The sequence below is a fragment of the Lutra lutra genome, chromosome 12, assembly GCF_902655055.1.
Source record: "Lutra lutra chromosome 12, mLutLut1.2, whole genome shotgun sequence".
NCBI lineage: Eukaryota > Metazoa > Chordata > Mammalia > Carnivora > Mustelidae > Lutra > Lutra lutra.
In genome coordinates this window covers 85,720,824-85,744,292 of record NC_062289.1, presented here as the reverse complement: position 1 = coordinate 85,744,292, position 23,469 = coordinate 85,720,824, and the positions used below count along the sequence as shown (strand labels likewise).

Genomic DNA, 23,469 nt, shown 5'->3' with positions numbered 1-23,469 from the left:
AAATGGTAAGATTTCTTTTTATTTATTTATTTATTTATTTATTTATTTGAGAGAGAGAGATCACAAGTAGGCAGGGAGGCAGGCGGTGGGGGGGGGGAAGCAGGCTCCCTGCTGAGCAGAGAGCCCGATGTGGGGCTCGATCCCAGGACCCTGAGATCATGACCTGGGCCGAAGGCAGAGGCTTAACCCACTGAGACACCCAGGTGCCCCAAGATTTCATTTTTTTTTAAAGATTTTATTTATTTCTTTGGCAGAGAGAAAGATCACGAGTAGGCAGAGAGACAGGGGGAAGCAGGCTTCCTGCTGAGCAGAGAGCCCGATGGGGGGCTCAATCCCAGGACCCTGAGATCATGACCTGAGCCAAAGGCAGAGGCTTAACCCACTGAGCCACTGAGGTACCCCAGATTTAATTTTTTGATGGCTGAACAATATTCCAATATTCCATTGTACATATATACCACATCTTCTTTACCAATTCATCTGTCAATGGACATCTGGGCTCTTTCCGTAGTTGGGCTATTGTGGACATAGCTGCTATAAACGTTGGGGGGTCCTGCATGCCTTTTAAACCATGTATTAAATGCAGAATAGATGTTATGTCCTGTGTAATAAAAAATTTCCACAATACCAGAGAAAACCAGCCACTTAGATTTACCTTCATTCCCAATTTGCAATTTAAATTTGATGTTGTCGAATCATTCTCATTTACTTTCACTGAGGTTGACCATTGATAATGTTGAAAAAACAGAGGAGAGAAGAGGACACATCCGTATGCTGACCGACAAGAATTCACAGATCTTAAAGCAAGCTGAAAAATAAGAGGTATTAAGGAAAAAACTTTCTTTAAATGATTAATTTTAAAAATTCTATTTTGTTTAAGACTGCAATTAAATGTGTTCACATAAGGCTGTGGGATGGTAACTGCATTATATGGACTACTTTATACATATGAATTATTATAAATATTAAATGGGTTGTGTCATCATTGTATATTGAACTCGCATACATATCCATACATGGATACACATCTATATTGAAAACATGTAAGTATTAACTCTAAAATCTTGCATGTTGAAATTGTAAAAAATGGCAGCAAAATGACAATCCCTTGCCTCATCTAAAGTGAGAAACCATCAGTCAGTGCCAGCCAACTACTGCCACCTGGGAATGCTGGCCTCAAACTGTCAGATCTTCTAAGTTTTAAAGAGAAGAAAGAAACTCAGATCTTTATGTGGACCTTCCCAATTTTTAAGCTTAGGAAATTTTTTCATTTGGGGCGCCTGGGTGGCTCAGTCATTAAGCGTCTGCCTTCGGCTCAGGTCATGATCTCAGGGTCCTAGGATCAAGTCCGGCATCAGGCTCCCTGCTCAACGGGAAGCCTGCTTCTCCCTCTCCCACTCCCCTTGCTTTGTTCCCTCTCTCACTGTTTCTCTCTCTCTTTCTCTCTCTGTTAAATAAATAAATAAAATCTTAAAAAAAAAAAAAATGAGTGCATGGGGCTCCTGGGTGGCTCAGTGGGTTAAGCCTCTGCCTATGGTTCAGGTCATGATCCCAGAGTCCTAGGATGGAGCCCCGGGCTCCTCTGCCCAGCAGGGAGCCCGCTTCCTCCTCTCTCTGCTTGCTTCTCTGCCTACTTGTGATCTCAGTCTGTCAAACAAATAAATAAAATCTTAAAAAAAAAAATAAAAAATTTTAAAAATGAGTGCAATCCCACAAAACATATCTAGCCTCTTGACCATCAGTTTGCAAGATCTGATTTAAATCTCGTGTGTTTCTCCGCATGATTTTTATAATATGCTTTCAGTGTATTCAGATATGTAAAATAAAGATGAACAGTGAAAGGAATAATTACAATTTCTGGGTTTCCAAATTAACATTCAGTCTGGACTGGGATCTTTAAACATCTTCTTTTGCCTTAATAGATGGTATATCTTACTTACACCTTTTTCAGATGGGTCTAGCCACAGCTCGTCACTGATTCGTGATAGAGCTTGGATTGCTTTTCCAAATACTACGGAGAAAAAGAAAGGTACTGCTTACATTCTTACACTCTTAATGCTTACATTACATTCTTTCCTCAAACAATAAATACAAATCATAGGACTACTTCAGCATTCACAGGACTCAAGTTTTAATGCACAAAGAACAGTGTTTTATAGACCAATGCTAAAAATTGCTTTAAATACATAATAATAGGGGCATCTGGGTGGCTCAGTGGGTTAAAGCCTCTGCCTTCGGCTCAGGTCATGATCCCAGGGTCCTGGGATTGAGCCCCGAGTAGGGCTCTCTGCTCGGCAGGGAGCCTGCTTACCCCTCTCTCTCTGCCTGACTCTCTGCCTGACTCTCTGCCTACTTGTAATCTCTGTCTGTCAAATAAATAAATAAATAAATAAATCTTTAAAAATAAATAAATAAATACATACATACATAATAATACTCTTGACAAAATGTGAGACATATAGTAAGAGCTCAATAAATTTACAGTGTGTGCAAAATGATAAACTGCACACTCTTCCTTTCTGTATATTTGCATGGAGCTACTATGGCAAGCCAATTTCCATACTAACGTATTTTTAGACTTGGTTTAAATACATATATTACCTGCCTCCTCTCCCCTCCCAAAAAAGAAGTGTGAAAACAGGGCATGGAGGAATTTGAAGGAATTTTATAACTTCACGAGTGGCAAGGTCAACACAGAGAAATTAGAGACATTCAAGATGCATCTCTGATATTTGAGGTTAGCGTGCAAGATGCCAGATCTTCCCACCAAACACACTCAGATGCCGTGTAAGGAAGAGAGGCTAGGCTGGGTGACATATCTGTCTAATCTGATATGACAGTTTTAATATTCTTAACAATTATGAGTAAGTACAAAATGGGGCAGATAGAGGATACTATGCAAGCCCCATGTTGGGCTCTATGCTCAGCATGAACCCTGCCTCTCTGTCTCCCAAATAGATAGATAAAATGGATGGCCACATCAATCCACAGAACAGTAGAAAAAAGAAAAAATTCCAGAACATAAAATCAAATTATAATGCTTAAGAATCAGAAGCGTGTGAATTGGGGATGCCAGCCTGAAACTGAGGTAGAATGAAGGGGGCCCGGGGGAGAGGGGGAGGTTAGAGGCATTTCTCCCTTTTTACCACTTCCTATTCGACACTTTTTCCTGGAGCTACCTGATGCAGACCTTTCACTCATCCAATGAATAGTTTTTGAGCCCCTACTATGTTCCGAGTACAACCTACCGCCATGAGGGCAGTGCAATGAACAGGACAGGAATGGATCCTGCCCTCCCAGTGCCTTGAGCCCTGTCCAGGAGGAAAAGCAAAACAATCATACAAATATTTGTTTATTGAGAACTGAGCTATACCCTGCTAGAGAAGTTCTAGAACACTGAGAACCTGTAACAGCCGGGAACTTGTGCTTCCCTTTCCTGTTCATTACTACCGTTCCACGGATGGCCTCAACCCAGAGGAAGCTAACCACGACACAAGACGCCCTTCTACGGTCATTTCCATGTTACAATCTGTAGGAAACCGGTCTTCTCTTAAACAGAGACTTTCTGGAGTAACTGATGTGTAAGTACCATTGATAACATAGAGCAGTTCCTGCGCCATCCTATTACTGAGCTCTTTACATGCCTCTGTTTCATCCCTACATCCCTACACAGAATTTATGACGAAAATTCTGTCATTATTCTCATTTTTACAGACGAGGAAACGGAGCCCCCCAGTGATTCAGTGAATTGTCCCAGGTCCTACATCGAAAAATGGTAGAATCCGGAATAAAAACCATTGATGCTTTAAATAAAAACTATGCTAAATGCTAAATAAAAAATAAAATGCTAAAATAAAAACCTTGATGCTTTCCTCGTGGGACTAAAATACTTGAACTGTTCAAACATCTTCCCCCTCCCCCCAACTCCTCCTCACGCAGTCCTTATCATTCTGAGTTTGAGGCCCGCATTCCAAATCTCTGTTCCAATGGTGCAGGTTCATTTCACGGACACTGAAGACAATAAATACTATGCATTAATCAAAGCAGACAGGCCCTCTTCCTCCCCTCGGAAGCTACTAGGAGCCTGGGTGGGTGGCGGCGGTTCATGGTCAGGCCTTGTGTCGCCAACCCCTACGCATAACGGACAAAAGGGAAATCGCCACCATGAACCTTAGTCTCTCTCTCTCTCTCAATCGCCCTTTTTTTTTCTTTCCCTTTTCTACACAGGAAGGCAAGAAAAGTCCTCCACCTTTCACCTGACTGCCGCTCATCCCGCACTTCAGCATGGCCGCGGGCCCTAACAAGCCGCGCTCCAAGGCACGCCTCTGCTCGACGGCCCCCAGATGCCCGGATGTCGCCCGCTCTTTTCGAAGCTTCGAGCTCTTACTCCTTCCCCCCTCCCCTCCCCCCACCCCGCCACCATTTCCCAAGGAGCAGCTACGTTTTACGGCGGGGAAGGGCCTCTGCGGGCCTTCGTAGGCCGGCTTCCGCCGACTTCATCTGTCATTGGTTGAGAGCGAAGTGGGCGGGTCGCCGAGGAGCCGGAGGAAGAAGGCGGCGGCGGTTCTGGTAACTGAGCGGAGCCCAGTGACAGGATGGTGAGGACGGCAGATGCGGCGACCGAGGCCTAGCTCTTGGCCGCGGTGCTAGCGTCGTTGGGAGCAACTGGGAGTCTCTAGGCGAGGGCGTGGGCCATTTCGGAGTTGGTGGCGCGCAGCCCAGGACCAGGCCTGGAGAAGGCCCGGGGGAGGGCAGGAGAGGATAAGGAGCAGCCGCCTCTGGGTGCGGCCTGCTCTGGCCTCGCATCCCGACCCGGGGGCCAGAGGACGTCCGTGGTTGGGAAAGGGCCCGTCTCAGCGGCTCGTCCAGTCACGAGACCCGCACGCCCGATCCGGGAAAGGCCTCTAGGCCTGGGCCTCCAGCGTCCCCGAGAGAGGGGCATAGCATCCCCTCCGTTTCCAGATGTTTCCCTACTCCTTTCCCTCAAAAGGCACCTCCGGCTGCTTGGGGTATGCTGGTTGCCACCGCCTGTGTTGGAAGCTGGCTTTTGGGATGCAAAACGGGAAGTAACGAGCATAATCCCCTATCCATTTTAATTTGCCATCTGGGGAAAAGGGGTACAAACTATCCCTTTCGCCCTTGAAATAAAGTGCAACTGCCATTGAAATGTGGTAGTGAGTCCCCAGGGGACTGGATTTGGCTCTTAGAATGGCTGGAACTGTTGTTTTCTAAAGGGTTTATGAGCTCCCTGAAATTAGAAAATTTTGTGAATATGTATGTTTTTTCAGGTAAAGAGCCAGTGCTGGCGCCAAGAGGGTACTTTGGGGAGTTTTACCTCAGTCGTTCATCAGATTGCCCAGCCAGCTTCAGGGCTGGCCCCCCACGCGCTGACCTCCAGTAGGTTTCTGCCCCTAAGACCGTCCTACCTAAAAACTCAGGAGCTGCTACTGAAGAGGGCCCATAACTGTAATCAGATTTTCAGAGGTGCCTTTCACCCCCTAAAAAGTTAAGAACGTGTTCAAAAAGAGCTCCGATTATCAGTATTTTTGCTATTTGTGTTGCTGAGGGTAACTCTAAAGGGACTTCTCTTTCTGATAAGCATCCATGGTATTTTTTTTTTTTTAAGATTTTCATTTATTTATTTGACAGAGATCACAAGTAGGCAGAGAGGCAGGCAGAGAGAGAGGAAGGGAAGCAGGCTCCCTGCTGAGCAGAGAGCCCAATGCGGGGCTCGATCCCAGGACACCGGGATCATGACCTGAGCCAAAGGCAGAGGCTTAACCCACTGAGCCACCCAGGCGCCCCGCATCCATGGTATTTTTAAGATTATCACGGTTCTATGACAAGCATATCCTTTAAGGTGGCTTATAGATGTGACAGCCAAAGATTTATGGTACATGCTTCTTTGGTGTCTGTATACGTTAAAGGCGTTAATCCCGTTTTTGATTTTTGCTTCTAAACAGACTCCAGTTCAGAGTGATCTGGTTTACAGGAATTTTGAGACAGTTTTGAGAAGATGACATGATTCCATACTCATGTTTCTAAAGTTTTTTTGAAAGATGAACACTCTTTTAGGGTAGTTATACTGGAACATAACTTGTCACCTGAGATAGAATTGGGCAAAATTTAGCATTAGCTGATTCTTTTATGATTAAAAACCTTTCACTTGGAAAAGTAGACTAGAAATGTTCAACACTTAGTAATGTCCAGTGTCAGTGGGCAGCAAATTCAGGTGTGGAGAGGGTCCAATTTTGGCTGGAGGAATGTTTTTGCTCTTTTATCATCTTTAGTTGGTGACTTCACCATCTGATAATTTATTCAAAATGCTGTGTTAGATCTATACAAAACAAGGGTCTAGCTGTGGCATAAATTTTCCACCTGCTAGAATTTTGAGCATAAGAGAATTAAAATGAGTATACTTGAGGAATAATTAGTCTTTAAGAATCCACAAAATGTTAGCTTTCATTTACATTGTTACTGATGAATTTTCCAAATTGTCTTATAAAATTCTAGACAACAGGAAATGAAAGGGGAGGAAGGCAATATAGAGAATAAGATGAGAAGCAGAAAAAATTGACAAGGCAGTTTTCCTTTTTCTTTTTTTACAGTGTGTGTATGTGTGTGTCATGTTTAAAAATACAGCAAATGGTTCTTTTGGTGATGTTTTGAGCAAAGCCAATTTTTAACATTTTCTCTCATAACACCCAGAAATCATTAACAATTGTTTGCGTATTCATTTGATACGACTTTTTTGTTGCTCTGTTTTTGGTTTGTTTCTTTTCGTTGCTTTCTTTTAACATTGGTCATGTTTCACCCTTTTTTTTCATTCCCCTGTCTGCAATCAACTTCTTCATTCCACTAAGGCTGGGCACAGAGTAAGTTTCTTCTCTTAGCTCATACTAACAACGGTGGTTGGGTGGCTGATTACTGGGATTTTCACCCTTTTACAGTCTCTCCAATAGGAAGTAGCCAACTTCCTATGCTTTGATTGGGTTGGTTCTTACTTGAATTTAATAAGACTGCCAGTTCAGGATCTTTTGGTGTCTCAAAAGACTATAAACTTTGTCTAACCTGAACTGTCCACAAAGTGTGGAGTTTGGGCGAGGAAATTCCTCAGAGTATGACATTTGTTATGTGACACTATAATTTAGTCACCTACATGAAACAAGAGTCTTAGTAAGAATCTTTACTAGTTTGAAATAATTTTTGTTTGGTCATTCCTATAGTTATATCTTTAAACTGCTAATAATCTGGGTACACTTGGGCATAATCCAGAATACATGATAGAATTGAGGTCATTGATCATTATGAAGTATCATGTCATACTAATATCTTTTTGAGCACATTCAGATTGAACAGCTCATTCATTATCAGTTCCAAAGATTTTCATCCTGCGGTAGACATACGCCCTTTATGAGTTTGAGGTTCTTTTTTTTTTTTTTTTAAACTATAGAAATATATTTTTTTTACCTTTTTCTCAAATGCCAGCTTCCCACATTAACTATGTACTTCAGTCCATATCCGAAGGGATCCCCCTCTAAAGATGAAGACTGTTCTCTCTCCAGGTACTTTTGCATTGATTACCCATGAGAGTTGAAACTTCGTAGTTGTTTTTAGTTTTACAGTAAGATGTCTTATCCGCGAAGATCTGGATTGAAACCATTTTTTTTTTTAAAGATCTTATTTATTTGACAGAAAGAGACACAGCGAGAGAGGGAACACAAGCAGGGGGAGTAGGAGAGGAAGAAGCAGGCTGCTTGTGGAGCAGGGAGCCCGATGTGGGACTCGATCCCAGGACCTTGGCATCATGACCTGAACCAAAGGCAGAAAGGCAGGTGCTTAAGGTCTGAGCCACCCAGGCGCCCCTGGATTGAAATAATTAAGTCACTGAACAAATACTAGCTGAAACTGCTCTTTAAAAAGAAGAAACTTATTTAACAATTTCTTTTTAAAGTATGCTAATTTTGTAATCTTGCGTTACTTCAGTTACTCTGTGTCCTGATAACAGTTCCTTTCCTTTGTAATCATGTTGATATTTGTTGCAAGATGAGTCAAGTTTGTTTTAGTAATAATTATAGTTTCACACATTTTGTTTTTGATTAATTTCAGTTCACAAAGTCTATGGTGGCAAAACTATTTTGTTTTTATTCTACTTTAGATATTTAATGTTTTCTTGGATGATATTAAGGAATAGTCATGCCTTCTTTAAAAGGAGTTAAAGGGCATGTACATTTATGGATGGGATGTCTTTATGGGAAAACATCCTGTTACAGAATGAAGGTGTCTGTACTAATCAACAGGAAGAAATTGATTATTGTCCCTTGGATGACAAATATTTAAAATGACCTTTGACAATATTCCATTAAATGACTGAATTAAGTGATGTTAATGTGTCAACTTTTGAAATTGTATAATTAAGATTTTACAGGATTGAAGTTTTTTATTCTGTTATACTTAAGTACAAAATTTATTTTTGTCATCTGAGACTGTATTGCAACTCTAAACCACCTCCTGCTAAATTCATCACTTATTTAGCTGATTTCTTTCTCTCTCTCTCTAATGCTCTAATGCACACGAAAGACTTAAAATGTTATTTTAAGTTTGGGAACCAAACTGAGGATACATAGGCCGTTTAATCTAGGCAGTAAAAATATGACAGCGAGGATTTCTAATTAGAAGAGAGAACAGAGATCATAATTCAAAAGCATGTGTTTGTCCTATTGAAACTCTTTGAAACATAGGCTGTTTTTTTTTTTTTAAGATTTTATTTATTTATTTGACAGAGATCACAAGTAGGCAGAGAGGCAGGCAGAGAGAGAGGAGGAAGGGAAGCAGGCTCCCTGCTGAGCAGAGAGCCCGATGCGGGGCTCGATCTCGGAACCCTGAGACCATGACCTGAGCCGAAGGCAGAGGCTTAACCCACTGAGCCACCCAGGCGCCCCACATAGTCTGTTTTTATTCCTTTGTACTATATAGCTAATAGTTTTTAGTGACAAATATTGTAACTTTTGGCTGCTTTTCCTCTAAATAGTTTCAGTCTAGTAAACATAAATTACAGAATTAAGTTTTTTCTCTGTCACTACATTTTTAACAATTCTCTTCATTAATGTTCCTGGAACACTGGAATCAGTACATTATGTTTGACATTATAGCTGCAGAAATATGAATGACCATATCATTCAAAAATGCCAAATTCCATAGGACCCCACAGTATATTTTTCATTTTGCAATTTTTAAAATTCAGTGTCATTTATAGGTCTCTAAATGAATTGCTTAAGAAAGCCTGATTTTATTCTTGGTAAGTAGAATGATGACCTGTATTGTGTATGCACACTGTTTATGACCAGAATAAGGCTGATTAGAACACAATATGTAACATACCATATGTGTCTTTGTTTAAATGGTCATGATAACTATACAGGTAACTTCTACTCTTTTGGGTTCTGGAATGTCTGCTTAGTTTGATTTACAAGGGGAGTTAAAGTTAAGGAGGACATCTTGTTTTGACGTCATGTTTGACATTACCCTTGTCTCACCTTGACACTTTAAAGTTGGTGTTGGTACTAGGAGACCTGCACATCCCACACCGATGCAACAGTTTGCCGGCCAAATTCAAAAAACTGCTGGTGCCAGGAAAGATTCAGCACATTCTCTGTACTGGAAACCTTTGCACCAAAGAGAGTTATGACTATCTCAAGACGCTGGCCGGTGATGTTCATATTGTGAGAGGAGACTTCGATGAGGTGATGTATTTCTCTTTTCATTCACAAATATTTCTTTTCTTGATACCTACATGTATAAGCTTTATCCTTTACACCTGAGTTTCTCACCTGTCATGGTCTTTTTTTTTTTTTTTTTAACTTTTTTTTTTTTTTTAAGATTTTATTTATTTATTTGACAGACAGAGATCACAAGTAAGCAGAGAGGCAGGCAGAGAGAGAGAGGAGGAAGCAGGCTCCCTGCAGAGCAGAGAGCCCGATGCAGGGCTCGATCCCAGGACCCTGGGATCATGACCTGAGCCGAAGGCAGAGGCTTTAACCCACTGAGCCACCCAGGCGCCCTGTCATGGTCTTTTTGTTGTTGTTAACTTCCCCAATACAAATTTACTTACACTACTTTTTCCTTACTCTTTAAAAATCACCACGTTAGACTAAACATATTACCATACTTGTTCTAAACTGATTGATAGGGACTAAAAGTGATTTTGTCACTTTTTTATAGTACTATCACTTAGTTCATAAAGTTTTTATTTCAGACTTTTCACCACTGCCTTTACTACCCTGTTCCAAGCCACCATATCACTTTCCTGTGTTCCAGCTTCCTCATTCTACCCTTCCTCCCTTCATAGTTAGTTCTCCAAGTAGCAACCAGTGTGATCCTTTTTAGGTGAAGTAAGATCACATCACGACTATGCTGAAAACCCTGCTGTGGGTCTCTAACTCCAGGGTTAATTACGAAAGGGCATGAGGAAGTTTGAGAAGGTGATAAAACTGTTCTGGGTCTTGGTTGTGGCAGAGCTTACATAATTGTATGCATTTGTCAAAACCCCTTAAATTATACACTAAAAAGAGTAATTTTAGTATATATGAATTATACCACAATAAACCTGACTTTATTTTTTTTTTTTTTTAAGATTTTATTTATTTATTTGACAGAGATCACAAGTAGGCAGAGAGGCAGGCAGAGAGAGAGGGGGGAAGCAGGCTTCCCTGCTTCCGCTGCGGAGCTCGATCCCAGGACCTCAGGATCATGACCTGAGCAGAAGGCAGAGGCTTTAACCCACTGAGCCACCCAGGCGCCCCTAAACCTGACTTTAAAGAACAGAAGTTCTGAGATTGCAGCTTTGTTCATTAGTTAATAATGAGATTTTAGGCAAATTACATCTTTCTGGCCTCAGTTTCCTCTTATGTAAATATGATTGGAGTAGATGATTTTTAAGACCCTCAGCCCATACTAACATATTATTCAACATGATAAATCTGATGTGTGAAGAATTTTTTTGCATTTCTGAGAATATAAGCTTTTTCACAAATCATTTAACTTCATTGGTGCTGTTTATTGGTGTTCCTTAATACAAAACTGAATAAGCATAGTGTCTTTTTTTTTTTTTTAGTGGATTTTATTTATTTATTTATTTTTTTAAAAGATTTTATTTATTCATTCGACAGACAGAGATCACAGGCAGGCAGAGAGGCAGGCAGAGAGAAGAAGGGAAGCAGGCTCCCTGCTGATCAGAGAGCCTGATGTGGGGCTCGATCCCAGGACCCTGGGATCATGACCTGAGCCGAAGGCAGAGGCTTTAACCCGCTGAGCCACCCAGGCGCCCTTTAGTGGATTTTAAAAAAGAATTCAGATAACCTTTCACCTGGGGGCGAAAGACAGGGAGATGAGAAAGGAAAAGGCAGATTTCTTGTCAATAAACAATATAGGTTTGGTTTGTTAAAAACCTATTTGGGGTTCTGTTTATATTATGCTAAAGACAAGTTGGGTAGTAAGAATTAACATTTTTTGCTTCTGATTTAGCTTAACGACTTACTAATGTGTGACCTTGCGCAAGTTATTTTAACCTTTCTTTGCCTCAGTTTCCTCATCCATAAAGTGGGAGTCAAAATAGAAGCTACCTCTTAGGATTGTCAGTATTAAATAGGTTGATATTTATAAAACCTTTAGTGCCTGCTTCATACTAAGTGCTGTATGAGTGTTATGTGTCATTATTATTTGAAGCCATCTATATAATTATTAAAGTCTGGGATATAATTTGAACACACCTAGCTTATAGGTCATATACCTAGGATTCTTAGAGGACATTAACAACTTTAGGGGAATAATTATTCTCTATAGCTTTCCCTAAAGAACCCAGATTCTGTTTAAAAAAAAAAAAAAAAAAGATAAACACGAGGCAGGGATTGCGTGATAAATTCCAGTTTACCGGGACGCCTGGGTGGCTCAGTTGGTTGGACAACTGCCTTCGGCTCAGGTCATGATCCCGGGGTCCTGGGATCGAGTCCCATATCGGGCTCCCAGCTCCATGGGAAGTCTGCTTCTCCCTCTGACCTTCTCCTCACTCATGCTCTCTCTCACTGTCTCTCTCTCAAATAAATAAATAAAATCTTTAAAAAAAAAAAAATTCCAGTTTACCTGAAATAAGGTATGTTTTGAGCATAGTTGTACCCTTAGAGACTGAAGAGTAATCATATATTTAAAATGTGTTGGTTGTGGAGCACTGTATCAAAATATTCACATGGGATTAAATACTTAACCAGGTTAAGTACTAAATCGGTTGTTCTTAAACATCAGTATCTCTTAAAAATATATATATATGTATATATGTATATAATGTCTGTTTCTTATTCTAGAATCTGAATTATCCAGAACAGAAAGTTGTGACTGTTGGGCAGTTCAAAATTGGTTTGATCCATGGGCATCAAGTTATTCCCTGGGGAGATATGGCCAGCTTAGCCCTGTTGCAGAGGCAGTTTGATGTGGACATTCTTATCTCGGGACACACACACAAATTTGAAGCATTTGAGCATGAGAATAAATTCTACATTAACCCAGGTTCTGCCACTGGAGCATATAATGCCTTGGAAACGTGAGTAGTAATTCGGGAATTTTGTAAAGTTAATAATTGCATGTGTGACATTTCATGAAGGAGGAATGCAACTATTTCAATAATTACAGCCTTTTGGGCAATCTTCTTTGGGGGTTATTTTCAATATATAACAACTAGAATTCTCCTTGAGTCCAAATTGTTATAAATTGACATTTTTAGTGCTGGTGCTTTTTAGTACAAAACACTGACATTATTTATATTTTTTTCCAGAAACATTATTCCTTCATTTGTGTTGATGGACATCCAGGCTTCTACAGTTGTCACTTACGTGTATCAGCTAATTGGAGATGATGTGAAAGTAGAACGAATTGAATACAAAAAATCTTAAAAAGCCAGGCCTGTCTGGCTGGTTTTTTTTTTTCATTCCCCTGTTCAAATCAAGTAATTAAACATATGAGCCACAAAATTGTATCACTTTTGTAATATTTTGCAGTAAAATATATCTTCTGTTAATACAATGTTCTAAGCTTCTTGTAAACTATAAGAATATATTCTGTTTCCATATTTGATTTCTATGAAAAAATGTCCATCATACAGTAAATGGTCATGCGTTAAGAAAAATTTATCCTTGTAAATATCTTCAAAGTTGATTATCTGGAACTTTATTACAAAAGTAGTGCATGAGGAAAATGAATCTAGATTTCCTTGTATACGTTTTTCTCTCCAGTAATAAACAGTTACCTTTCATTTATACTTCCTTGATAAGCTGTGTTTTAATTTTTAAAAATCATGAAAACGAGAGACCATATGAAACTGCGCCTAAGCATTAAAGTGATGAGGTAGATGGGTTGACTTTTGGGGCTCTCTCATTTCTTACAATGCTCTAGAGGTCATATGTTGGGCTCAGATTTGATTTTCTAAAAAATATACTATATTGACATATTAGCAATAATTCCTCAAACTGTTGCTTTAAATTGCCCTATTCCTGTATTTCAAGTTTTAATTGTGTATGTACACACACAAACACACACACACACACATATATATTTTTAAACCAGTGTTTAGAAAGGAAGCACAGTAGGGTGAATATTTAATGTAAAGAGTCTTCTTGGTACAATTACTTCCAACTTACTCTGGTTTGAGAGTCCAAGCGTTTGGCAATTTTCATAAAATAGGGCAAGTTGATACTTCCCATTTTTAAGTTATATTCAAGCAATAAATATCAAGTGCTATTTTGTATCAGACTATTTCAGAGCTTTCCTTAGCCAGATCAAGAAAATACTTGGGGCCCCTGGGTGGCTTAGTGGGTTAACCTTCTGCCTTCGGTGTGGGTCATGATCCCAGGGTCCTGGGATCGAACCCCTCATCAGGCTCTCTGCTTAGCGGGGAGACTACTTCCCCCTCTCTTTCTGCCTGCCTGTCTGCCTGCTTGTGATTTCTGTCAAATAAATCAAATATTTAAAAAAAAAGAAAATAGTTATAGGGGATTCTCATGTTTTTGTTCTAGGACTTACTATATGGAGAAAAAGAATTTAGCAATTATTGGACAGATTAAAAGAAAAATAATACAGTTTTAAGCGACAAGAAAATTTTTAATTGTATCTAGCTAGAAATACAAGCATATATTACACATAACTTTTGTTACACAAATATCATTAGTACATGGAACTACATCAACCAGTTAATTACACTGTTGTAAACATTTCTGAACAAACTAAAATTACTTATGACTTCACGGTGAGTAACAATACTATCCTAAATGTAGAAAGAGGACAAAATTCACAATCTCCCCCCCCCCCCCTTTTGGCACCTCATCAATTCACAAGACTGTCAAGTTCACATCAGGTGTTCTCCTTGTTCTTCAATTGACATCGATTGCATACATTTATTTAGTAAATCTTCTTCCTTTTTTTCTTCATTCATGTATGATTCAGAATCATTTGTAGAAACTGTAAGAAAAATAAGTTTATAATGTCTGTTTTGAAAATACAGGTGTATTTCCTGAAAATGCAGATTTGTATATAAGAACAACCTTCAAAATGACCTTAGTAGTAACCCTTTCACAAAAACAAATGGCCTGCAATTTTCAAAACTTAACCACTTCCTCCCCCCAAATCCCTTACTTTCTCAGTAAGTACTGTATTCAGCAAAGTTATTGTATAGCACATTTTCTGTCACTAAGTCCTATTTTGTCTTCACTTGTCAAAATCTTCTGGTTACAGGAAAGTCATAGCTTCAGCATTCTCCTCTCTGTAAGCATTAAGTTCCTATTCCTTTCTCTCTCAGGGATTATAGGGACTTTCCCCCTACCTGGGGTACCTCCAGGTATTATTTTGGGACCTAGACTTACTTTTTCCCCCGCCATAACCCTCATTTCTTGGACTGTCACACAGCATTGGGATAGGGGTTCTGAAGGCCTAACTTCCCTACTTTGTATTTTCTTCCTACTCACTGTAGGAACAACTACAACATTGTTTAACTTCCACTTCATCCTTCCCACTTTATCAATTCTGAGGAATCCTTCTGAACATTCTTTCTTCCCCTTTGGCCCTTTTCATTTTGTGGTCTTCTGAACTTGAAGGATCCTTGGGCACCTGGGTGGCTCAGTAGGTTAAGCCTCTGCCTTTGGCTCAGGTTATGATCTCAGGGTCCTGGGATCGAGCCCCGAATCGGGCTCTCTGCTCAGCAGGGAGCCTGCTTCCCCCCCCCCCCTCTATGCCTACCTGCCTCTTTGCCTACTTGTCATCTGTCAAATAAATAAATAATTTTTTTTTTTTTAATGCTGATGAACTTTTAGGATCCTTTATGCTGATACTTACCAACTCTGGACTTATCTGAGTTGCTCTGCAAAATTTTGATACCACTTGGTTGCCTTGCTTCCACTGGTGTGTGTTGAATATTAAACAAAATTTATATAGGTGATACAGCCCTCTATGATGCCATACAAAATGCTTTGTCCCATCCAAAAATGGCACTATCTCATAAAAGTGCTATGGCTTGAAAAAGTCATGTTTATGGCTCTGGGTTCTAACAAACTCATTCTGTTAAAGTCTCTGACCTTGATATTGTAAATACCTTTGTTTAGAAGTACCTTGAATCTTACTCCCCTGAGGTGAGTATGTTCTTTTAAATGAAAGCAGAAACTGTATTTCATACTCACTTGGAGAATTATAAGCAAATCACATTCTAAATTTTAATGTCTTCATTTAATAGAAATGAAATTAATGGGCTTAATATTTTTTAAGCATAAGATCTTTCAAAATGCATATTTTTAAAATTCCACATTTACCTGATTGCATGAACAGTTTGCCTGGTTTTCTAAAAATCTTCAGTGACTTACATCTTGTTTTAGATGCATATCCAATTTTTAAACTATAAGAAAGAGAAGCATCTTAATTGGAATCAGCAAAATCAACAGCTGTCTAATGCATGTGGAGGACCATACAAATTCTTTTTATTAAGCTGCCAGCATCACCAAAAAGACTCTTTCAGTCTCCTAGGAGTAATTAACCCTGAAACACAAAGCTAACTATTTTAGTGCAGGTTGAATAATCAGTCTTCTTCTTCTCTTTTTTCTTATTTCCTTTTTTGTTTATAGTTTTCTCCTGTGCAGAAGCAACCATATGCTCCTTCTGGAAGTGTTTGTACTATTTTGAATTTAAGTGGGAATTACTGAAAAGGCCAGTCTTGCCTATCTCTAGCTGATCAAGAAATTTTTACAATTCCACAAAATGTGTTCTAAAAAGAGTGGCATATCCCAGTGAGATCAGTAAAGAGACTATAAGATCCTTTTGTGCTTTTCGTCTAACCTCTTCTGAATTTAGCCAAATGAACCTACTAGGAAACAAGCTTTAATCTCATTTAGCTACCGTTCCAATAAAATTGGGGTGTATTTTCCTCTTTTTAAACAACAAGAAACAGACCCTTCTTTGTTTCTCACTGGTCGCCAAAGGGAATGCTGTAGGATCATTTCCGGTGAGGGTGCAGCGGCCATGTCAAGGGGCCCCGAGTCCACTCTCTCCAGTTGGTGTCGCCATGTGGTGCAGGGGTAATGCTGCTTTTGTGAGTAACGAGAACCGAGGTGGCTCCTGTGATGAGTGAGGATACCTGTCATACAGATCACCTCTGTTAGAAGACCCTCTGGTTTCTTGTGAGAACTAGTGAGAAACGAACGAGGTGCACCTGCCTGGCTTTTGTGAGCTGTGCTGGATCACGTGCATGTACTGCCTCTTCATTAACGTCCGCAGATAGTTGGCGTTATAGATCTTAGCGATGCTACATAGATAACGCTTCTGGCCTGTGGTGAGGTCTGGATGCTAAAAGACAAGATTTATAGGCACTGTAGAACAAGAGGTTGGCAAAATTCCTCATCTGAAAGGGTGAATGTTCAGGAGAGCTGCACCAAGCGTACATTTTGCTTATTCAAATTCAACTATGCTAATCTGGCCGAAAAGAGAAAGAAATGGCCATTTAAACAGCACACATGGGTCTGCCTGCCGTTTCCACTCAAGTGATTCAGATGTGTCTGAGGGGTGAGAACCACTGCCCTAGAAGAGTAAGGAGAGCAGGGATATGCTGCTCTGTCCATGAGTCTTAGTTCCTGTGTGCCTCAGTGAGTGTAGGCATCTACCTCAAATACAATTTTTGAGGTATCCTGTGGCATCTGAAAGCGACTCAACTACTCTACTTGGTCTTAACTAAAGAAACAGTCTTTTCTAGCACCAGAAGAATAACTGTCTGTGTTGAACATACTGAGGGATAGTCTATGGGTCTTTGGTAAAAGTAATTTTAACTAAGATTTTCACTTGCTGATTTTAGAAGGTAACACTCACTTAAAATGTATATGTATGGGGGCGCCTGGGTGGCTCAGAGGTTAAAGCCTCTGCCTTCGGCTTGGGTCATGGTCCCAGGGTCCTGGGATGGAGCCCTGCATGGGGCTCTCTGCTCCGCGGGGAGCCTGCTTCCTCCTCTCTCTCTTTCTCTGCATGCCTCTCTGCCTACTTGTGATCTCCGTCTGTCAAATAAATAAATAAAATCTTTTAAAAAAATGTATATGTATGTGTGTATACACAGGATTTACTGAACTGAATAGGTAAATCCAGGGAAAAGTCAAAATGTTGGTCAGATAAATTGACCAATTTGCACAGATCTATTGTAATCTTCATTTGCACTGCTCTCACAACGATACTTCTGGCAGTTATGACCTTTAATAATGGGTAATAGAGGTTCGACCGTCTTAAAATGCTGACAGCCATTTTCTTTATTTGCTTGCTTCTAATTTTGCAGACCTTCAGTGGAATCTGAATGAAAATGAGTCTGGGTTTCCATCTCTGGAATGTAACTTTCCTTATCATAAAGCCCTCAAAGAACTCTTAGGATAAAGAATCTAGGGGCACCTGGGTGGCTCAGTGGGTTAAAGCCTCTGCCTTCGGCTCAGGTCATGATCCCAGGGTCCTGGGATCAAGCCCCGAATCGGACTCTCTGCTCGGCGGGGTGCCTGCTTCCCCCTCTCTCTCTGCCTGCCTCTCTGCCTACTTGTGATCTCTTTCCCTGTCAAATAAATAAATAAAATCTTTAAAAAAAAAAGAATCTATAATGATAAAAATCCTTGTATTCATTTCATGAGTTTACTCAGCAGATAGTTATGGACTCCTGGATGTATGCTGAGTGTACCTTATCTTCTGAAGTGCCTTACCCTCTGAGTAGCTCATCTTCAATAATAAGTTCATCTCTGAATACAAAGAATTTGGTACTTCAACAAAATATTGGTATTTAGTTAGCATACCTTTAGAAAGGACGCATCTGTCATTGATTTAGGGATGTGAATTGCTTGAATTTGAGGAGTTTTCCACAACTCTTGCAGCTTGGCTATGTGTGTGTTCACTTTGTGTCCATCTTTGATTCTGTCTGTAGGCAAGGACATATTATGTGAATTGCATGAACAAACATCAGCTCAATAAACTGATTATTAATATCTATATATTTACACGGGTCTGTGATTATCCTGGAGTAGGAGTATGAGTCATTCTATTAAATTTGAAGAGACTGTATGATATGGCCATTTGGTTTTAGAGCATACAAAACTCTAAAGATATTTATGAACATTTACTACATATATATCATTATATATAGACTACATTATTTTGAGCTCAGCTGAGATGCAAACTGTTGACGGCAGCTTATTTTTGTTAGCTGACTGTATGTCAGACCACATTAAATAGGAATATACATGCAGAAGTTGCACTGTAAAGATTTACAGCAATATTTTATCATTCATTTGACTTGAGCATATAGTATTAAAGTCAAGATAGAATAACACAAATTTTATATCTTTAGTGAGACAGTGTTAAAAGGGCTTTGCAGAATTTTACTAAAACTTATTTTTACACAGTTTCAGTTATTTCAATGTTTTTAATACTGATGTAGGTAGATTGAAAGAAGAACAGTCATTTAATAAAAATAAAAGTTGAGGCATATCTCGAAGAATGAAACTAGTTTTCAGTTTCAGATATTCCAACCAGGAACTTAATTTAGGGTATAAACTTCAGTAGCACTTTGGGGAAAAACAATATCTGGGAAAACTTAACTAGTAAATAACTATAACACTCCCGTTCTTCTCACATACTCGCCTCCCTCCAGACGGCTTTCTACCACTATGGTTAGGATCACTGTAAATCAGTTTGCATTTTCTTGAGTTTGATATAAGTGGAAACATACAGTATATATTCTGTTTGTCTGGCTTCTTTCTCTCAACATAATTATACTGAAATCAATCAGTGTGTGATATGTAACAATAGTTCATTTCTTTTTATTGTTGGGTTATATTCCAATATATCACAATTTGATTATCTATCCACCTGTTGATGGACATCTGGATTGTTTCCAGTTTTACGCTAGTACAAATAAAGCTGGCAGAACAGATTTTTAAGTTAAAAGCTTGCATTTAGGAAGTCAAATTAAATAGCCACGGTTTTGTTTCAGTACTGACAGCAAAGGTCACTACAGTTTTACATATTAAACTTTATTTATTTCTTCCAGATTTTGACAAATTGGGAGAGTTAATTCAGATAAGTAAGGGTTATATGTGCTTTACTGAAGACTAACTCGTTTGCCAACAGATGGAAAATCATCTGGAAATTATGTTATTACAACCTTTAAGATATAATTTGGAGTCTATAATAATAAAAGTTAAATTTTTTTAAAAATCCCTTTTCAAGTCATAAATGTGGACTAATTATCTAAGAATATATCTTTATGTCCCTGCAAATCAATATTTCTGAGATGCGTTATTGAAGCCTGGACTGAAATTCAACTTCTCAAAACCTTGATAGCATTTCTTTACAGAACATGAAACATTTAAAAGTATTAAGGGCTCCTGGGTGATTCAGTCAGGTAAGCAGCTGACTCTTGATTTAGGATCAGGTCCTGATCTCGGGGTCTTGAGAGTGAGCCCCACATCCCAGCAGCAGCAGGGGGCCTCCTGGAGATTCTCTTTCCCTCTGCCCCTCCCCCTCTCAAATAAATAAATCTTTAAAAAAAATAATAGTTAAAGAGAAACACCCAACTGAAAAATGGGCAAAGGACTTGAATAGACTTTGGATGTCTCCAAGGGAGAAAGTACAAATGGCCAATAAGCACATGAAAAGATGCTCACTATCGCCACTCATTAGGGAAATATAAATAAAACAACGATGAAGTCCCATTTCATACTCATAAGGATAACTATCATTTAAGAAAAATGAAAACAAGTGTAAGCTAGCATGTGGAGAAACTCAGACTGTGTGCATTGCTGGTAAGAATGTAAAATGGTACAGCTACTGTGGAAACAGTGTGGTGGTTCCTCAAAAAATTAAACAATGATCACCATATGGTCCAACAATTCCATTTAAAAACCACAGTATTTATATGTTTATATGCATTTTTAGGTATGTGTATACACATAGATATGTGTCTGTGTGTTTTTCTCAGGTTCTGTAAGGACTATACATTTTCCAAGGAAGAGAATGAATCCAGGTTTATAGATCATTGAATTGAAATTGCTCCCCCCTTGGGGCACCTGGGTGGCTCAGTGGGTTAAGCCTCTGCCTTTGGCTTGGGTCATGATCTCAGGGTCCTGGGATGGAGCCCCACATTGGGCTCTCTGCTCAGCAGGAATCCTGCTTCCCTCCCTCTCTCTGCCCTGGCTCTCTGCCTACTTGTGATCTCTGTCTGTCAAATAAATAAATAAAATCTTTAAAAAAAATAAAAAGAAAAGAAATTGTTCCCCCCTCAAAAGAAAAAAATAGTGATCTGCCTTTGGGGGTTTGTCTTACTCTTAATTCCATCAGCTTTATCCTTTAAGTGAGAGGAAAATAGCAGCATTGAGAAATATTTTATATTCTTTGAAGTTGTTCAAGTTAGAATTTTTTCCTTCAATTTATAAACCCCAGGCCATACTCCATGCTTTTCAAATACAGTTCTTTTCAGATTCATTGCTATTTTGAAGCACTCTTTTTAAAATGCTTGATGTGAAATGTCTTAACAAGAGAGAAAGAACCTGCTGGATTGTTCTTTGAAAATCTTAATGACTAAGGTCACCAGGATGCTAATAAAGTCTATTTTTAAAACTCCATTATGTTTGTAGTTATAGCAAAATTAGCATCTCTGAACCATGTTTTTTGGTAGGTATTATCTGCTTTATATGTTCTACTTACCAATACCTTTGGAATTCTGATAATAAGAATGTCCAGCTGATCTGTTGGAAGGAAAAAAGGATTTAAATAATATGTAATAATTGACAGCTTTATAAGCATTAAAGAAAGTATTTCAAATGAAAAAAGACAGTATTGCATATGCTTTTTACTTCTCATGTTTCTATCAGATGGAATATCTTGCAAATTTTCTCCTGTAACCCTGGTTCTATCCTAATGGCCCCAGGCTTTTTCAAAGTGGGTTATCTGAGGTTTTTACTATACTAGAAAGGATTTACCTTAAGCCAGATTTGGTCTTATTTTTAAGGCCTTTTAATCTAATTCCTGCATTGAGCTCAATAAAGAATTTGGGCTTCTGTGTTATCTGTGGTATTTCCTGGCTCTTTTTATTTTTAATAAAGTAACTTGGATATGGAAAAGACTATCTTGTTCTTTACTGTATGTAATTAAGGTATACTGGAATTGATAAATTGGTCTGGAATGTTTCTATTTTTGTACAAGTTCTTTTTTCTTCTTTCAAATTAAGACAAAACACACATCCTTCCTGCTTCCTTCAATTTATTCAGTGACCAAGTGTTCATTGATCTCCTGGTATATGAGGATCCAGCACTTAGTCAAACACAATAATGAACAGAAAAGAAAGCCAAGACCCCATCTTTAACAGCCTTCCAGGGGCCCCTGGGTGGCTCAGTTAGTTAAGCAGCTGACTCTTGATCGGGGCTCAGGTCATGATGATGATCTCGGGGTCCTCACTCAGTGGGAAGACCGCTTAAAGATTCTCTCTCTCCCTCTACCCCTCCCCCTCCCGCGGCCTCCGCACTCTCTCTCCCAAATAAATAATGTTTTTAAGAAAGTCCTCGATCCACTATATATATATATATATATAAAGTGGTCATGGGTGCAGCAGGAGCCATGACTGTGAGCTTTTGGAGAAACACCCTGCAGCTTTCACTCTTAGGGAATAACTGATGGAAGCCATGAGGTCCTGAAGACTAGTTGTCATCAGCATCCAGGAAATAATAGTAAAAAAACCTGCTCAAAATAAAATGGATTTATGAAGAAAAACTTCAGGGGATAGAAAATGTCAAATCAAGGTGCCTCTAATATTCATAATTATGTCACATCAGCATTATGAATTCCCTGGACCTAAAGGTGGCTAATGTGGCACACACGGAACTGATTTATTGACTTGGAAACCCTGGGTTGAACCTGTTTCTGCTGGGCCCTCAACCCCTTCTTTATAATTTTATAGAGATCCTGTGGGAGACTGCATGTTTTCCAGGAGGTTTCGCAGCGCCCCCTCGAGGCAGAAAAATGCACCCAAGCAATTGTCGCAGTCACCGCGTTTAGTCATTGCGCCAACACTCAATCCTACCTCACAAGCCCTTCCCCTAAACAGTGAGTCGGCTTCCATCTGTCCTACCCTGAGCACAACAAAGGTTGTCCCCTCCTCTCACTTCAGTCCACCGGGGACGAGTCCTTTGGAGCAGCCAGCTCCCACCCCCTCCTCCACAGGGGATCACGACCCGGAGCCGGTCATCGTCCTCCCTAACCCTTCAGGGCCCCTCAGCCTCACCCGCCGCCGCCACCCTCGGTCCCGGCCACTGCGGGAGGCTCTGCGGAAGAGCTGCATTCTGTCCAGTCGGACACCGGACCCTGGCCGGGCATCTCCTCCCCGGTGCCCGGACCTCGAGCGGAGTGCGGAAGCAGCTTTCCCCTCTCCCCTCCCCCGTCAGCACGCGTGCGTCAGGCCGGGCGATATTGGGGGTGAAGAGGCGGACGCCGTATTCTAGCCCCCTCCGATGTGCTTCGGACACTGCCCGAATAGCTTCGGGAGAGCGGGGAGGGCAGATGCACGACGCTGGAATAAGTTGGGGGAGGGGCAGGAGTTCTTTAGTTGATTGCGCGCTTGCACAGTTTGTGGAAGGGATTAGTACATGCCCTCTAAAACAGGAGGTGCCTTCCAGACCTTTAGTATTCCAGACCCTCTACAAATTTGCAAATCTTGAGTGTCACCATAAAGGTCAAAGACCAGGACGCAAATCAAGGACCGAAGTCCCCAGCGCAGGGATGCAGAATGTTAGCCGTTATCCGTTATCACCAAGGCAACCAGGCGTCTCTAGCATTCCAACTGCCAATTTCCGCCAGCTACTTCTGCGCACGCGCACACCGCCTTCCCTGCCCACCTCCCCGCTCGCCCTCCGCCCCCGCGCTGAAGTTTCCTGA

The 23,469-nt window shown here is 40.1% G+C and overlaps 3 protein-coding genes and 1 long non-coding RNA gene across 11 annotated transcripts in view; 2 read left to right on the top strand and 2 right to left on the bottom strand.

Moving 5' to 3' along the window:
• The window catches only part of RAD9B (RAD9 checkpoint clamp component B), a 35,816-nt gene extending 31,385 nt beyond the window's left edge, over positions 1-4,431 (bottom strand). For 2 of the 7 annotated variants that reach the window (XM_047697534.1, XM_047697535.1), the window contains exons 1-2: positions 4,250-4,385; positions 656-808 (exon numbers count right to left, since the gene is read on the bottom strand). In XM_047697534.1, the coding sequence (XP_047553490.1) occupies positions 656-661 (6 nt within the window). In that variant the 5' untranslated portion in view covers positions 662-808; positions 4,250-4,385. Of the gene's footprint in view, positions 1-655; positions 809-1,940; positions 2,012-3,248; positions 3,312-4,249 lie in introns of all 7 variants that reach the window. The other 5 variants (XM_047697530.1, XM_047697532.1, XM_047697531.1 and 2 more) reach the window with 5 other exon arrangements.
• A 41-nt stretch (positions 4,432-4,472) lies between these two features.
• On the top strand, positions 4,473-13,306 carry VPS29 (VPS29 retromer complex component). Its single transcript, XM_047697543.1, has 5 exons — positions 4,473-4,598; positions 6,864-6,875; positions 9,552-9,743; positions 12,357-12,592; positions 12,824-13,306. Exons 1-5 carry the CDS (start codon positions 4,596-4,598, stop codon positions 12,939-12,941), a joined length of 561 nt encoding a protein of 186 aa, XP_047553499.1. The 5' UTR covers positions 4,473-4,595; the 3' UTR covers positions 12,942-13,306.
• LOC125082196 (uncharacterized) lies at positions 11,270-12,310 on the top strand. The gene is made up of 2 exons (XR_007121910.1): positions 11,270-11,923; positions 12,134-12,310. It is a non-coding gene; the product is annotated as an uncharacterized LOC125082196 (long non-coding RNA).
• Positions 13,307-14,124: 818 nt separating the features above from the next.
• FAM216A (family with sequence similarity 216 member A) lies at positions 14,125-23,454 on the bottom strand. 2 transcript variants are annotated; one of them, XM_047697542.1, is made up of 7 exons: positions 23,434-23,454; positions 21,247-21,287; positions 18,339-18,460; positions 16,740-16,869; positions 16,477-16,660; positions 15,843-15,925; positions 14,125-14,502 (listed from the first exon to the last, which is right to left on the bottom strand). In XM_047697542.1, the coding sequence occupies exons 3-7, from the start codon at positions 18,360-18,362 to the stop codon at positions 14,390-14,392; spliced, it is 534 nt and encodes a 177-aa protein (XP_047553498.1). In that variant the 5' UTR covers positions 18,363-18,460; positions 21,247-21,287; positions 23,434-23,454; the 3' UTR covers positions 14,125-14,389. The 2 variants fall into 2 exon arrangements, with proteins under 2 accessions (XP_047553498.1, XP_047553497.1); XM_047697541.1 differs by lacking the exon at positions 23,434-23,454 and adding an exon at positions 22,820-23,164.
• Between the last annotated feature and the right edge of the window lie 15 nt (positions 23,455-23,469).